Genomic DNA, 14,659 nt, shown 5'->3' on the forward strand with positions numbered 1-14,659 from the left:
CATGTCTCTCTCTCTCTCTCTCTCTGTCCGACTAGATAAGAGAGAGAGAGAGAGAGAGAGAGAGAGAGAGAGAGAGAGAGAGAGAGAGAGAGCCCAGACTTAGACTCAGACTCAGAAATCCCGAATGCGACGAGAAACGAAGTTCTCCGCCTCGGCAGGGGGCAGATCCGGGTACGGAAAGACGGGCGGCCGGTACGGCGCCCTGGTCCGCACGACGTTCACGCCCTTGACGGCCGCCAGCGCCAGCACCTTGTCCATCTGCACGCCCTGCAGGCAGTCCTGGTAGACGGTCCGGACGCGGTTCGCGCCCGCCACCGAGCCGTCCGTCGCCGCCGCCGGCCCCGTGCGCTCGAGCAGCTCGGCGATGGTCTCGGCCGCGCCGTCGAACGGCTGCGGGTAGACCGACACGGTCTCGACGCCGGGGAACCGGGCGAGCCAGTCGAGAAAGGGCCTGCCCGTGTACGGGTTGCGGTACGACATGGCGTTGTCGAAGCGGAAGTCGTAGAGGCCGAGCGTCCTCACCCTGCTCGCGTCTCCAAAGTGGGTGAAGTAGTCGACCGGGTGGGGCACGTCCGGGACGGGGTCCCCGCTGAGCTCCAGCGTGTGCAGCGTCCCCGAGTCCATGGCCGGGGTGATGCACCACTCGATGTCGCGGGGGTCGAGGCTGCCGCGGCACCGGAACACCTCCAGCCTGTCCAGCTTTGGGTCGTCGCCGCCTTGCTCGGGCCGGTCTGGATCGTACAGCACTGGCTGGTGGCCGAGTACTCCGAAGCTCACAGCATCGTCCCTGGACAAGATGTCGATGACTCGCATTTTAGGACCGAGACAGGGGAAAGGTCGAATCCCTGTGGGGTCTTGGGAGCACATCGAGACACGATCTCCCACAATGAGCACTTCCAGCTGCCCCCACTGCAGACGTGTTTCTGTAGCTAAAAGTCTGCTCCGCCGAGGTCGGCACCTATCGATCAGGAGTTGCTTTAGGGAGGGGGTCCTTCTAATCAGAAAATCCTACCCAGTATCGTTAGTTGATTGACCATCTGGACATATCGTTGGAGAACTCGCCATGGGCACAATTGGTCTCGCGTCCTCCCTCACGGCACCGGCCGGCAGGTCCGGTCCTGGGACCAGCTTCAGCCGAGTGAGAGAAGGCAAGTCGGGTAGAACAGTAATAGAGGCTCCGGGACCGTCTGCTGGTATGCCAATCAAGTGGAGCTCTGTCAGAGAGCCCGCCACTGCTTTCAACAGCTGGCCTGCCAAGATTTCGTTGTTGTCGACGACATTCTCTAGCCGCAGGGTATGGACCCTGGAGAGAGCCTCGTTACGACGAGACAAATAACTAGGTTCGTACGATAGTGTCGCGGAGCCTTTCCAGTCTGGAAAGGGATTTGCGAGATCGACCACTTTTAAAAATGGAAGGTTGTCGAGGAGGAGAGCCAGCTTCCTGGTGTCGAGTCTGAAGGAGGAACAATGTCGAATGCATAACTTCTCTGTATATTGATGAGAATGATGGATCAGGCTCGTGAGCGCTTTGAAAGGCGGATTCATGCCCTTGACAAAATCGAGGGTTTTGTAATGCAGGCCCGAGAGAAGCATGGTCCTCCACGTCTTCGAAACGCGTCTCAGAACGCTGCGTTATAGGACAATAGACATCAGCACCAAGACTACGCGGTCCTGTCTCAGCAAGGCAGGTCTACGGAGTGTGATTTACCTGAGATCCGTCACAGACAACTCGCTTATGACTTGTATTTGTAGCTCCACGGGAAGATGGCTAATGAGATCGAAGCGAAGGAGCGTGGCCAGATTTTTCTGTACGATCTGCTGACGGTCAGAGATATTACTTCCCAATTCCGTGGAGAGTGAACTACATGGCGCCATGGATGTTTTGGCGACATACCTGGACATGCTTGGCGTCTGCATCGTTAGCCACGTGCAAACATTGCTTGAACATGGCCGCAGGGGAGAACCGGTCAGTTGGTTTGAGAACCCGCAGGGCTTTCGCATAACGAAGGTAACCCTATCCACAATATCAGCATTCTTTCTGGAGATTGAGGTAGATTTGGGGGTTCAGAAGGTGCCTTCTTCGTCTTACATCTGGGCGTGACGGAGCAACCGTGATCATCTGCGACGCACACTCCAGTGCCTGGTCGAGATCTTGCAGGGCAGTGTACGTGGCAGCAAGGCCGTCCAAGGCATCAAGGTGCTCTTTCTCTGGGCATTGCTTCTGACCCGAGCCGCAAGTGCAAGGTTTCAGAAGCAGTTGTCGAAAAGAGTTCAAGTCGAGGGCATACACTCCTAGATAACCTCGTTGCCGGTCCACCGGAGCTGCACAGTATCCAATATACGACTGGGAACTTGGTCGATAGTCGCGACAACCACAAGCGGTCACTGCGCTCTCCATCGTACCGACATCGATGCCATGGGCAACAAGCTGGTCGTACTGGGTCTGGTTGCATTTGCACCTCCAAAGAGCCTGGTTTACGTCAGCGGGCCTGTCGTTTTCTTATCATACAAATCCTGTCCCGATTTGGGCATCATGAATGAGTACATACTTTCCGAAAACTCTTTTCTGCGGTGTCGTATCCTTGCTCGTGGTAGAGCTGCAGGCCTTTCTCGATATACCTGGCCATTTTCGAAGGTCTCCCGTCCTTGTCCCTGTCCCCCATCGTCCCTTCCCGCTTTTGCGGAACGAGCCTCCCCGCCATGGTGTGTAGCCTGAAGTCAGCGCGAGGACAATGATATGTCTGGCCCGTACTTCAAGTCGAGTCAGGCTGCTGGTTGCGAGTTGTCTGTTGCGAACGGCAACCGCAGAGTGCGGCTGCCAGGCGATCAGAGACGAGGCAAGCGCGTGTCATTGGACGCGTCTTTGCTTTTGCAGACCCCGCGACGCTTGGACCAGCACTTTAACAGCCATACTTGCCTTGCACAGGCAAGTGAGGGGCAGATTAGTTGCCGGACTGCTAACAGAAATAGTTGTCTACCCATCAAGACCATCGGATTTAGGTGGTGGGATAGCCCTTCCGAGTTCCAAGGCAAGGATGTGACAAGGATATTGATTGTTAAGATCGAGGTAGCTCCTGATGAACTTCCGTCAACTATTCAGACGCACGCCCACTTGACAGGGTTTATGGGTGGTGGGGTAGGTACTTCCACTGGAACGCTTCTATCATCACCGCTATGTTTAGCTTCTGAGCCCGCCTAAGCTTCCCCGCTAGGGACCCCTGGACAGTTGCGGAGAGCCCGATTCAACAGCAGCCTTGAAGGTCATAACTCAACCTTGAACCTTAGTAATCCGCTGACCTTCCGAGGTGAAACTTGGTCAACAACCTGCTTTACTTCAGGAGCCACGAAGGAGAACTCTGATAGTCTTTGCCTGGCTGAAATGCGTAAGCATCGGGTCCAGAATCTTGTTTTCTAGATCTGTGCAATTCGTACCCTGGGTGCTTGTCCCTACCTAGTGCAGATCCGCAAGTCTACCTGGCAACCGGCCTTACCAAGCAAATCAGGCTTGGGCGCCGGAGGCCACGGGGCGGGACCGAACCGCGGGCCGGCCCCAGAAGGATCCTACGGATGCCCCGGGAGGCGGTAAGAAAGAAGGAAAAAAAGACGACCACCACAAGAACAGTACCCGCCGTCCCCGTGACTATACGAAGGATTCTCTTTTGGGTAGTTTTCGTCCCAGTCGTGGCAGTGACCACTGGACCATCAAGCAAGACAGACGCGATGGAAGAGCTCTCGCCACCTACTAGTCCATCTTCGGAGCACGTAACAATCTCGGAGGATCCGCCAAGCTTTTTCGGGGCTCGCAGATCCTCCCAGCCTGGCACATGGACAGAGGGGAGGACATCACCGAGGGGGGGTCTGACGGTCCTTCGCCCGTACACTCTCGTCGTCACCTCGTCCGAGTCGATCGACTGGTGACGGCAACGAAGACGCGAGAGGGGGGACGGCGAGCAGAAACCGACTGCCGACAAAAACTTACGAGTCGCAGGCAGCTTTTCCAGACTTCACACCTCAGAACCTTGTATGGTGTGCATAGCTCCCTGCCTTCCTTCCGGGAGGAGGAGCCATCCATCGCATGTACAGGCTGTAGAATGTGACCTTTGATCAAAGTACCCAGCTCTTCCGCGCGGGCTCGCATCGAGGAAGGATCGCATTCCACGTCGCGAGTCCAGTCAAGGCATACCCTCGTTATTAATCGACTCGTCTTCTCTGATGAAAGTCGGGCATCACGTAACGTCGCCGACGGGGTGTTCTGGGCCTGACTGCCCGGAGGCAGCGGACTTCTAGAGACCGGCTTACGTCGTGTCAGGCAGGCATGGCGTTTAGATAGATATCGCCCAATAAACCCCGGACGGGCAACAACAAATGGATTTCGCCCCATCATCCTGTCTTTTCCCTCTTTTTGGAATTCCAACTCTTACTCATTGGCCACTGGCCCGTTTCGCGGCCCTGTAGCACTGTAGCACGCACCTGCCCCGTGTCGACCTCCTTTTCCCTTTTGCTCAGTAATCAAACGAGGCTCCGGTCAAGCCGGGGGCCCTTCCCTGCCCACTCGGAGTCACGCGCTCTGCGAGGTCCGCACCCCGGGTTCCGCCGGACGGGCTGGCCCGTTCATTGGAGAAGAGAGGGGTGTTTTGGCTTTGGTGCCACTGCTTTTTCATGCGGCCCCCGAAGCGGGGGGAGGCCACTAACACTTGGTGGTGCGCCAAGTGAAACTTTGACAGGAAAACTGGCGCCTCACGCCGTACGCCGTACACTAAAGAAAGTGGCAAGAGATCGTTGGTATCTTGTCTGTTGTTGTCAGTTCTAAACTTCGTCGTATCATTTTGAAAAATGAAGAAGGCGCTCTCTTCCGCAGCGATATGACTCCACAAAGACCTATAACATATCCGTTCCCTCCCCTTGAATATACGAGTCAGCACTGCGGCATTCCCTCGATTGTTATTACTCAAACGGGCTACAGGCTGGTCTTTTCCCGGGCGAGCAGATATAAACAGATACCAATGAGAATCGCCCGACGGCACTTCTCTCAACGACGGCAGTATCCGCCAGCACAGCCCTCCCCCCCATCTCAGTCTTTCCCAGTAGCTTGTTCTATAAAAGAGATTGTTCTTATCGAATCATCGTAGCATAACCGGCCCTATGGCACGCTGTGCTTATGGGACACAAAAAAACCACAGGCGTAATCAAAAAGTCAGCCCCACGCTACGTATTACCCTTTCCGGCCATGGTACCGGCGAGACGGGCCTTCCCCGAAGCGAGAATAGGTAGCGCCCATAAGATGGAGAAGAACAAGGGTATCTGTTTTCGAGAATAGACGAGAGAGAGAGAGAGAGAGAGAAAGCTGGATCCAACCGCATCCCGATTAGGTACCACCCTGTGACTTGCATGGAACGACATCGCAGCACAGAAGATGCACGTTCGCGTAATCTCCGAATCACAGTGATGGGTAACACCGCCGTCCGTCCTAGCTGCGACCGAAACCCTGCAAGGTGTGAGACTCAGACATGTGGGCGTGTGCGACAAGCTGACCGACTGACAATGTGTGGTTTGCCATGCAAAACCCCCCCTGGTCTGGTCAGAGTTATCAAGGTTCTTTTGGGTATGATAAGTCGTCATCATCCCGGTTAGGCCAGGTCAAGACGGGAAGGAGCCTATCCTATATTGGTCTGCCCCGGGCACAGTTCCCAGTTCCTTGGGTCTCGTGGCTCTGCCATTGGGAATTTTTTGAGATCTGACATGTTATATACCTACACCAACAAGAGGTTTGTTGGTCAGATTGCAGTAGAGTGTGTGTTAATTCTCGCCAAGGTTGATTTTGTCGCAATACAAGGCTTCCTCGAGGAACACAAACAGCAGCTTAGGCTAGGTCCTAAAGGCCGAGGCTTCAGCTTGTACAGTGGCAAGGCGAGGCAGGTCAGTCGTTGCCGTGCCGCATGCGGCGAACCCCCGGCTGTTCAAGACGCACACAGGCGAGAGAGAAAGTTCGATGTCTTACTCTGCAGTGCCTGTCTGCATATCGAATGCCCACCACACCGAGGTTAGGTCAGTTACATGCAGTAGGTATTCAGGACATCGACCTCGGGCCATTGTTCCCATTCATCTCTCACCCATCCGTTTTGCCTTCTTTTCTTGTTTCCCCTCGTCATGTAGCAGAATGTACAGTGCTCGCCTCACAAACCATCCGTGTTGGCCTTTCCCACCCATCCACCCCCCCAATGGTCGGATCGTTGCTGACAGGTGGACTTCCCGGCAAGGCTGTGCTTGGCCCCCACAAACCCGCCGCGCCATCACCGACTCTGGACTCGGGGCAGGCGAGCGCGGTGATTTGACGAGAGACCGACGCCGAGGCCCAGGTTCGCGCCCCCTTTTCGGCCTCTCGTCATTGAACCTCCTCCAAGTCCGGGCGCTTAAAGTACATGGCACACATAGAGTATGAGGTCCGAAACGGCTGCGTTGTTTACGGTGACCAAATTTAGCCACACCACCGCCATGTTCTGCTTAAGCCCGCTACCGATTCCATTACCAAGTTCGGCCTGTCGGCAAAGTCTTGGCTGTAGTGATCCTTCAACGACCAACCAGCCCCAGACTACTACCAGAGAGGTCTGGCCAGTAGGCCCGGTCCTCATCCGACTTGCGACCAGGGTTAAGCCCGTGTGTTTGGTGGTTCATCGCCTCATGGCAGGAGTTTAGCTTCGGGTGCCTAGCGGCGACCTTGCGGCGCATTTTATGCTGCAGGAATCAAGGCATGGCCAATCACGGGAGGAAGTTTCGAATGCATGTTGACAGAATATCTCTCTTTTCATTGACAAACTCTCAAATTGATGTTACAGGACACGACTCTGTCTGCCCCATTTCCTTGTTATTCGTTCATCCCTTTACGATAAGCCACCAGGGGCGCAGGGCCCATGCCATCGTAACACACCAGTCCCGCTGGCTTGAACTCGGGCGAAGACTGTCAACAAGAAACTGTGGTACAAAAAGTTGCTAAGAGGCCATAAGGGGCGGGTGAGAGGGTAATAGGCCAGCTTCTTCTCGTTCCGTCGACGGCGCCAGGCCGCTTCAATCCACAGCATCGCCTGTATACTGCTGCTGCTGCCAGAGCAGGGATTAGAGAGTAACATTGTTACCCGATATTGCGCGTGGCGACCAAATGAAAAGAAATCCAGAACAAGAAAGATATGCAGAACAAGGAGTAGAGGGTAGAAAAACAGAACAGCCAGCCCCAGACCACACGGGCCAGAACTGAAGAAATCCTAAAACGCCTGCCAAAGAATCCCTTCTTCGCATAGATACCCCAAATTAGCCCAGTGTCCAGCCCAACTGAGGCTGGACACAATCCGACGCCGCATGTGCTCGTCGTCCCAAGAACAAAATAACGCCTGGTATCGTCCAATTCCCATATGCAAGTCCCATAATCCGTACAACTGTCCAAAGAAACAGTAGAAAGAAGCCAAGGACATGAATCGTTTCGGCGAGGGACCTCGAATCTTGCGATTCTCGAGACCCGAAAGAATCGTGTCTAACATGCTGGTTTTTTATGCAGGGTCCGGTGCCCACGCTATGCTCCGTATGCCGTATGCGATGAAAAGCCACCCCGAACTGCCGAGTAATCGTCCGTTCATTAAGAAATCCATTCGTTCGTTGCCCCGTTAAAAAGATGCGAAGGAGACATCTAGAGTTGTGACAGGCGCGTGCGCAGGCGAAGAGAACAGCCTGCTTCCGAACAGAGCACGTGCCTCATTTTGCTGTTCGGTGGCGCCTGCTAACTCGCCCCCTGTCTCTGATGATAGCCTTGCTGCGAGCCGTTCGGACGGGATAGCCTCCATTAGAGACCTGGCCCGCTGGGTGATATCAACCCTGGGGTAGGCCTCGAGGTCGAGCCCAGACGGTCGTAACCCACGAATAAGTAAGAGAGCTGTGAAGGTGGCAGCGCGAGTGATGAAGGCGGTATTCTGAAAGAGTAGAGGAAGGTGACCCAGTGACCGAACTGGAACTGATCCAACGGCGGCGAGTGCCACGAGCAGCAACCCATCATCGGAGACGACACTTTTCACCGGTAGTGCTGATGTGACTTCTTGTGGGAGTGGCCACTTGAGTAACCAGAGTCTGAATATGCCTGGTAGTTCGAGTAGCCACCTCTGCTGGGCGGTGCGTGTATGCTGCAAGCGTACCCGACATATATGGTTCTTTGCTGGATACGATGACCTGGCCGGCCAAACGAGGCGCAACGGTCAACGGCGTGCTGGTAGTAGAGGCACTTGCAGGCCGAGTACAGCTCGACTACCTGGTAACACATTGTGCTTGTGGAAGAGGTGACGGAGGTTCAAGGAGAGTTGCCGTGCTTTTCATGCGGGTGTCAGATGGCAGGGTTGGTGTCTGAATACCCTTGAGTCGATAGCAGCACGTCAATATCCCGGCACGAGGAGAGAAGGCGGCAATGGTATGGAAGATGTTGAACGGGGATTATGTTTCGGGACAAGCAAGGGAGTCTGGGGTTTTAAAACCAGATAACAAAAGCAGCACAGCCAACAAAGCAAGGGCAAGCGAGAAGACGAGAAGGAAAGAAGCAAGGCCTAACAAGATAAGTGAAGACTGGTCACCTATGGCTGAGTAGGCCCGTGAGTAGTTGGAGATGGAGAGGAGGTGGACTCATGACAGAAAGGGAATAGAGAGCAGGCATCGTAGCCTTATAACCTTTGGGAGCCTGGCATGGCCATTGCCATATGACGCTAGGCAAGAAGACGGTTTTGTCATGAGGTTTAGCGGACCATGGGCGGACATTGAGGTATCCAAGTTGAGGCAGGAAGGTAGCCTAGGCAGTGACGCCAAATCTGACGGATGACTGTTAAGCTAGGCCAAGGCCGCATGCTCTTGTGTATGCAGCTAATGCAAGACGCTGTGCAGGTGGGCGCAGGGGCAGGTCCTGCCTGGGAGCCCAGTACCGAGCTTCCAGACTGCAATACCTGGACCTGGCCGGACGAGATGCTGGGATGCGGGCGCAGTCGTCCGGATGTGTCGACTATGCAGCAAAGGCAAAGGGTACGGAGCAGGTACCTACCCTCCTACCTTACAGTGGGTTGTGGGCGTCTTTGTGTGGTGTGGATGCCGAGCGAAACGAGCGAGTGCGCATGTAAGACAAACAGAATGACAAGGGAACCGCTGGAGAGGGTCGATGGGTCGATCCAGGGTGCAGGGGTGCAAGGGTACCTGCTTTGCACAGGTACAAGCAGGTCGAGTAGTACCTACAGCAGTAGGTCTCAGAGGCAGGTTTGGAAAGTAGGTACGCCCGCCGTGCGTGCGGTGGGCTCTCTGCGCGCGGATGGGGGGAGTGTGCGGAGGGGGGGGAATATGCGGTGCGAGGGGTGAGGGTGTGCGAGCAGGAAAAGTACCGAGATTCCCAATCTGGGTGTGTCGACGATGGGAGATCAATGTGGACGTGCATGCGGGTGGTGTGCATGTGTCCTGTATTTCCTCTGTCCGTCGTCGTGCCCAGCCTGTGTTTGTTCGATAAACGAAGTTCGCTAAATAAGGCCAAGGGTGGGCGGGGCGCAGGTGCTGTGGTGGGTGTTCTAAATTCTGGCGGCCTTGCATCTTGCAGATGGGAAACTGGACCAATTCGCATGGCCGGGTGCTTGTTCAGGCTAGAGCGCCGGATGTGATCGGCTGGCCAGGCAGGGACCTGGTCACCAGCCTCACCGCGAGGACCCATCTGTGAGTGGCACGGCATCTTCGGACACATCTTTGTGTCGTGGAGGAAGCGCTGTCCGGGACTCCAAGCCACCCAACGGAGTCACAGAGTGCCCACCTCGGATCAAGAGTCAGGCCGCTGGACAGCCTTTTCCGTATATGGCAACAAACAGCTTATGGGAATGCCCTGATCGTGCATCATAGCTTGCAGCAGATGCTATATGCGACACTGACGGCAGGTCCAGTGTGCGTGCAACTTCAGCTTTTCTTCTCTGACATCCACGAGTCTCGGCGAGTACAGCGCTGCTAGAAGACGGCGACCCACCGCAGACAGGCAAGGAGCAGCGGCAGCGGCAACATCGGAGGTCTATTCTAAGACGAGGACTCGGCGTCACGGCATGACGAGATGACGTTGCGTCTGTCGTATTGTGGGAACAAAGGAAGCGGACAGGCTACGGCGGCCGTCCTGAGTTGGGAATAGACGGAGAATCAAGCGCAGCTTGCCATGCAGGGGCTGCTGCCCTCCGTGCTATCCCACCCGAGGAGCGAGGACCTGACGGGAATGCTGGGTCGGGAATCAGCCACATGAAAATGGAGGAACATGGAAGGGAATTCGTATGGACAAGTACCTTTTCCAAGGCATTGACCGCGCGAGGCAGGTCTGCCGACATCCTTGTCAAGTACCGGACCAGTCAGAGCCAGCGGGCTTCCGTTAGTGGTTGTTAGCTTCGTCATCAGCGCTTGTCAATGGGGCCATGCCTGATCGCCTCGGAAGGAATAAGAAAAGGATAGAAAAGCTGTGGGGAGTGTAGTGCTGGGATGGATATGGAAGCACACAATACGGCGAGGATTGTCGAAGAGCGCGCCGATATGTGAGACCTGATGTCTTGTCTGGGAACCAAAGAGCACGGAGCTAGTAGCATGACGCATGGCAGCAAAGATATCAAATCCTCAAAGCTAACTTTCATCACTCGCGTTGGTGAGTTGGACCCTGTAAGCGCTTTCAATCCAAGAACTCGGGATGATGTCGATTACTTGATCATTGATCTGGAATTGATAGAATAGACGTACGAAGTGCCAGCTAAGGCAGCCACGCGGGCCAGTGATTGTTCCTCCCTCCTCCAGGACACACCCAGCCGAAGGAAGCTACGGGACGCAATGCCAGCATCAATCGAAGCTGCATGTCTGCCTGCCTGCCTGCCTGCCTGCCACAAACAGATCCTCTCTGGCCGCCTTCCTACTGCAGCGAATTGGCCCATCATCCCATCCACTACTATCGACACTAGATCCCATGTTACTATTGATCCTGTCACAGAGAAAAAACAAAATAAGAAACAAACGCTTCCAGCTTTGGGCGCAAATCGGTACAGATCTACGAAGTAAACGACATACCCCAAACCAGATTTGGGTTGCGCGGTAATCAACCAATCACCAGGCCCTGGTCTGAAACATAGTCTTTCCTTTTCGCGAGAGTTGGCCTCAATTCTTGACGCTATCGACACGACAACTCTCCTCAAAAGGATTGAATGCAGCCGGGTCCCATGCCTCATCTCCTAGTGCCTCCCTAGGCCCTAATCGAGCGACGGCGTAAGGCTGTGCTGCCCCGGTCCCATGGCTAACGCCGAATGCGTCAGCCCAGGTCGAGATCCCTGGCCGATCCTGTGGCCGCATTATTGGCCATCGTACGCACCCCACGAGCCTCTGTCGAATCAGAACTCTCGTGCTCGTTCCGGGGAACGGGCACCAACCACATTGTCTGCACCTCTGCGACTGATCAGATGCCCACCCTCTCCAAACATTCACGATATTTCAACGTCTCCGTTCTTGGCAACACTGGTACCTTGCAGCAGCTCGAAATCCTGGGATTTGGTGCAGATGGGGTCTCGACGTGTCAGTCTCATAGATAGTTCCTCGAGCGCATGCCATCACAGGCACAGTCGTGCCAATCTTGCAACAAAAAGGTAGCTGGCATTCCTATGAGGCATCCTTCACCTGCCAGGGATGCCTGTCAAGACATTTCACGATGGTTAGTTCCGATCAATTGGCGAGCAATTGCGCACCCTCCCTTTGAGTGATGCCTGGGGAGCCTCGTTCTGCTAGAGGCTACCGGCATGCAGCTCGCCGATCACTGTTGCCCACGAAAAGGTCGACTGCCGAGGCCATTACCAGCAGCAGCAACCAATGGCCATCATGACAGGGCAACGTCCTGCAGTAGTGTCAAAATCGAGGTGGTCCCTTCAAGTACGAATACTTGTCCATGTTACAAGCCTCACCCCGCGACAGTGCCTGATCGCTGTGGCGCACCACCTCTTCCAGATGACTGGAACTCGATCGGAGATGGTCGCATTCGGATTTCCGTGGCACCCTGAAATCTGGCTGTTGATCATTCACTTGAATCAATTCTTCAGACTGGTATGTTTGACGCACCGGTGGTGTGCAGTCGCTCCCAGCCACTTGGGGCTTCTGTGGCTGACACATCGATATTGGTACACCACTGCTCGGATTCGGTTTACTCATTCGGTTCGTCGCATCGTTCCTCCACATGGCATATGTGGTTCCTTGAATGTCCCCAGGGCTGAAAGCGCAATTCCAGGAACAGAGTTCAAAACCGAAGCTAGTGAGGCCTCTGAAGTCCTGATCCTGGGCGAATCTTGATACGGACAGCTTATTAGCCTCTCTCTTACACGGGTGATACCCGGGCCCAATCTGACTAGTTCAACTCCACAGCAATCCCAACTTTAGAAACACACTTCATCATGATTATCCGTTAGCGGTATGGCCTTTGCATCTCATCTAGCTACCTGAGCCGAGCTCCGCGATGGATGATATCTTGCCCTGAGAAACCCCCACCTGCGACCATATGGACCACTACTTTAGTCTACCCGTCCAGGGCCGACCTGAGACAAGTCAATCGGGATGCGGGGTGGGTGGCCAGTTGTCTCGGACTGCGTCCAATCAATGGCTTGGCTGCCATGATGAACAACAAGCCTCACAACGACTTATTTTAGCTTCCGAAGAGCTATTGGATGGTCGGTTTGTTCGATGAAGAATCACCACAATCGCCTTTCCAGGATGCTGCAGGACGACCCAGTGCAAACCGGGCCAGATGAAACACTCAACTTGACGGACATGATTTCATGATGCAGACCGCTTCATCTGCGCCTCAAGCCTTGGTTCCTGGCCAATGGCGCATGTCCGTGGCTCCTGTCAGCCGGTGTTTTTCTAGCCCCCAAGTACGAGCTGCCAGCTCCACCGCCCCGGACTCGCCGCTCACACTGGCAACAGTCGCCGAATCCAGCAGCCAAGCATGACCTCACTAACCCGGGAGTGGAATAGCCTTCTGGTTCTTTCAAACTGCTGGAGGGTTAGTAGAAGTTGCTAAAGGCCCGTGGCGCTAATGCATGAACTCTAGGCAGGCGCATTTCTCAATGGTGCAACTCGACATGATGGTCCAGAGGGACTTGGAACGATCATGAGGTCGGCCGCAATGCACCTCTCGCTTGTTGACCGAAGTCGACAATATATCGCACCAAGCGGAAACTAGCTGTCTACCGAAATCTGTACGCCTTGCGTCGCCTTTCTCCTGAGCACCGCCGTCCATGAAATCTATGGAACATCTCCTGACGAGGTACGCTTTCCTTGATTTTGATCCGCCGCTTATTTCTTGGCGGAAGACAATGACTGCGACGGCGAGCTACATTGCCTCTCTCCTTGCCAGCCAGTACCAGGTAAGCAAAGGTCTAGATCAAACCCAGTTATCGGAATCTCCCATCAATCTCTGTTTGTTCTTCGAGGACAGACCAAGGAGACACAACATGATGACTCAACCACCCAGAGAGTCTATCGGAGGCCACTCTTTGAAGAACCTTTCCTCTTCTCACACCCCTCATCCTTGCCCAAGATACGTCCCGGAGCTGCGTGCCGTCCGGGAACTGCTCCGGCTTCCCCTGGCGCCGCGCGCGCGCGCTAATTTCTCGCCCTCTACATCCAGTGTCATCACGGTCCGATTCCGCTGGCGTGAGATCCAGTCGCGGGATCTTGGACGAGTGTAATAGGCACCTTGGGCAGAGGTGGTATTGTTGTTACACAGAACTCACCGAAAAGAAGGCAGAAGGGCCCTGCCTGCCCTGCCTGCCCTGCTTGTGTCTCGGCGGCACAGGAGGCACAAAAGCCTACGCAAGCCTACGATGGCGAGCCCTGTTCGGCTTCTCGCCTGTGCGACTAGGCAGCGTGAGGGTCTCGAACGGCGAGTATGGGCATCACGGCCACCTTGCCGATGTCTCGGGGCTGAAGATATTCAACGTTTGTTTCACATCTGCGATCTGCCAAGACTGCGACTGGCTAGGCCTTTTTTCTGTGCGCTGCAGTCTCATTCGCCGGCTGACATGCTCGGCTCAGCCCTAGGGAGAGCTGGGCCGTTTTCCTCGTCTCTTTCCATGCAGGCGGTACGACACACCACTCCATGTCGTCCTACGACGCACATCGCAAATCTGACAGGTACACGCACACTCCCCCTCCTCTACCGAGACAATCGTCTCGTCAGATTCCTGTGTACCGACAACTCGGGTACTGGGAACGCCAGGGGGGCCTAGTCCCATCTGGCAGCTACATCTTCCTTTTTTCGATATACTCTCTGTCCCTTCTGATGTCTCGCCGCCTGTCATTCCTGCATGGTGTAGTCGCACCACCGCACGCCGCTTATCCTTGTGACCTGTTCTTTATCGAACTACCTTTTTTTTCTTGCCACCCCCATGATGACCACCCGTTGGCTTTCAACCGGTCTCTTCACAAGAATCTCTCACCGGTCTGCCGTTCCTGTCTCAAAACGGGCTCGACTCGATCAAATGATGGCTGTGCAGGGGTCACTAGTTGCCTGGGGAGAGTTGTATTGGGGCCCCCAGCCCGGATGAGCTGAGGTGAGGAGGGTCTCGCCATAATTGCCACTCAACCAACGGTAGGTGTAAGCCAT

General features: G+C 55.0%; 2 protein-coding genes across 2 annotated transcripts; both read right to left on the reverse strand.

Annotated features, from left to right (window-relative positions):
• Positions 1–111: 111 nt before the first annotated feature.
• E0L32_006227 (uncharacterized protein) lies at positions 112–2,702 on the reverse strand (the record flags this gene model as incomplete). The annotated part of the gene is made up of 6 exons (XM_031140837.1): positions 112–958; positions 1,013–1,453; positions 1,709–1,818; positions 1,895–2,014; positions 2,090–2,470; positions 2,550–2,702. The coding sequence occupies 6 exons, from the start codon at positions 2,700–2,702 to the stop codon at positions 112–114; spliced, it is 2,052 nt and encodes a 683-aa protein (XP_030994965.1).
• Positions 2,703–7,652: 4,950 nt separating this feature from the next.
• Positions 7,653–8,299, reverse strand: E0L32_006228 (uncharacterized protein; the record flags this gene model as incomplete). Its single annotated transcript, XM_031140838.1, has 2 exons — positions 7,653–8,109; positions 8,175–8,299. The coding sequence occupies 2 exons, from the start codon at positions 8,297–8,299 to the stop codon at positions 7,653–7,655; spliced, it is 582 nt and encodes a 193-aa protein (XP_030994966.1).
• Between the last annotated feature and the right edge of the window lie 6,360 nt (positions 8,300–14,659).

This window comes from Thyridium curvatum (genome assembly GCF_004353045.1).
Source record: "Thyridium curvatum strain D216 chromosome Unknown NODE_35_length_383278_cov_80.659980, whole genome shotgun sequence".
Classification (NCBI taxonomy): domain Eukaryota; kingdom Fungi; phylum Ascomycota; class Sordariomycetes; order Thyridiales; family Thyridiaceae; genus Thyridium; species Thyridium curvatum.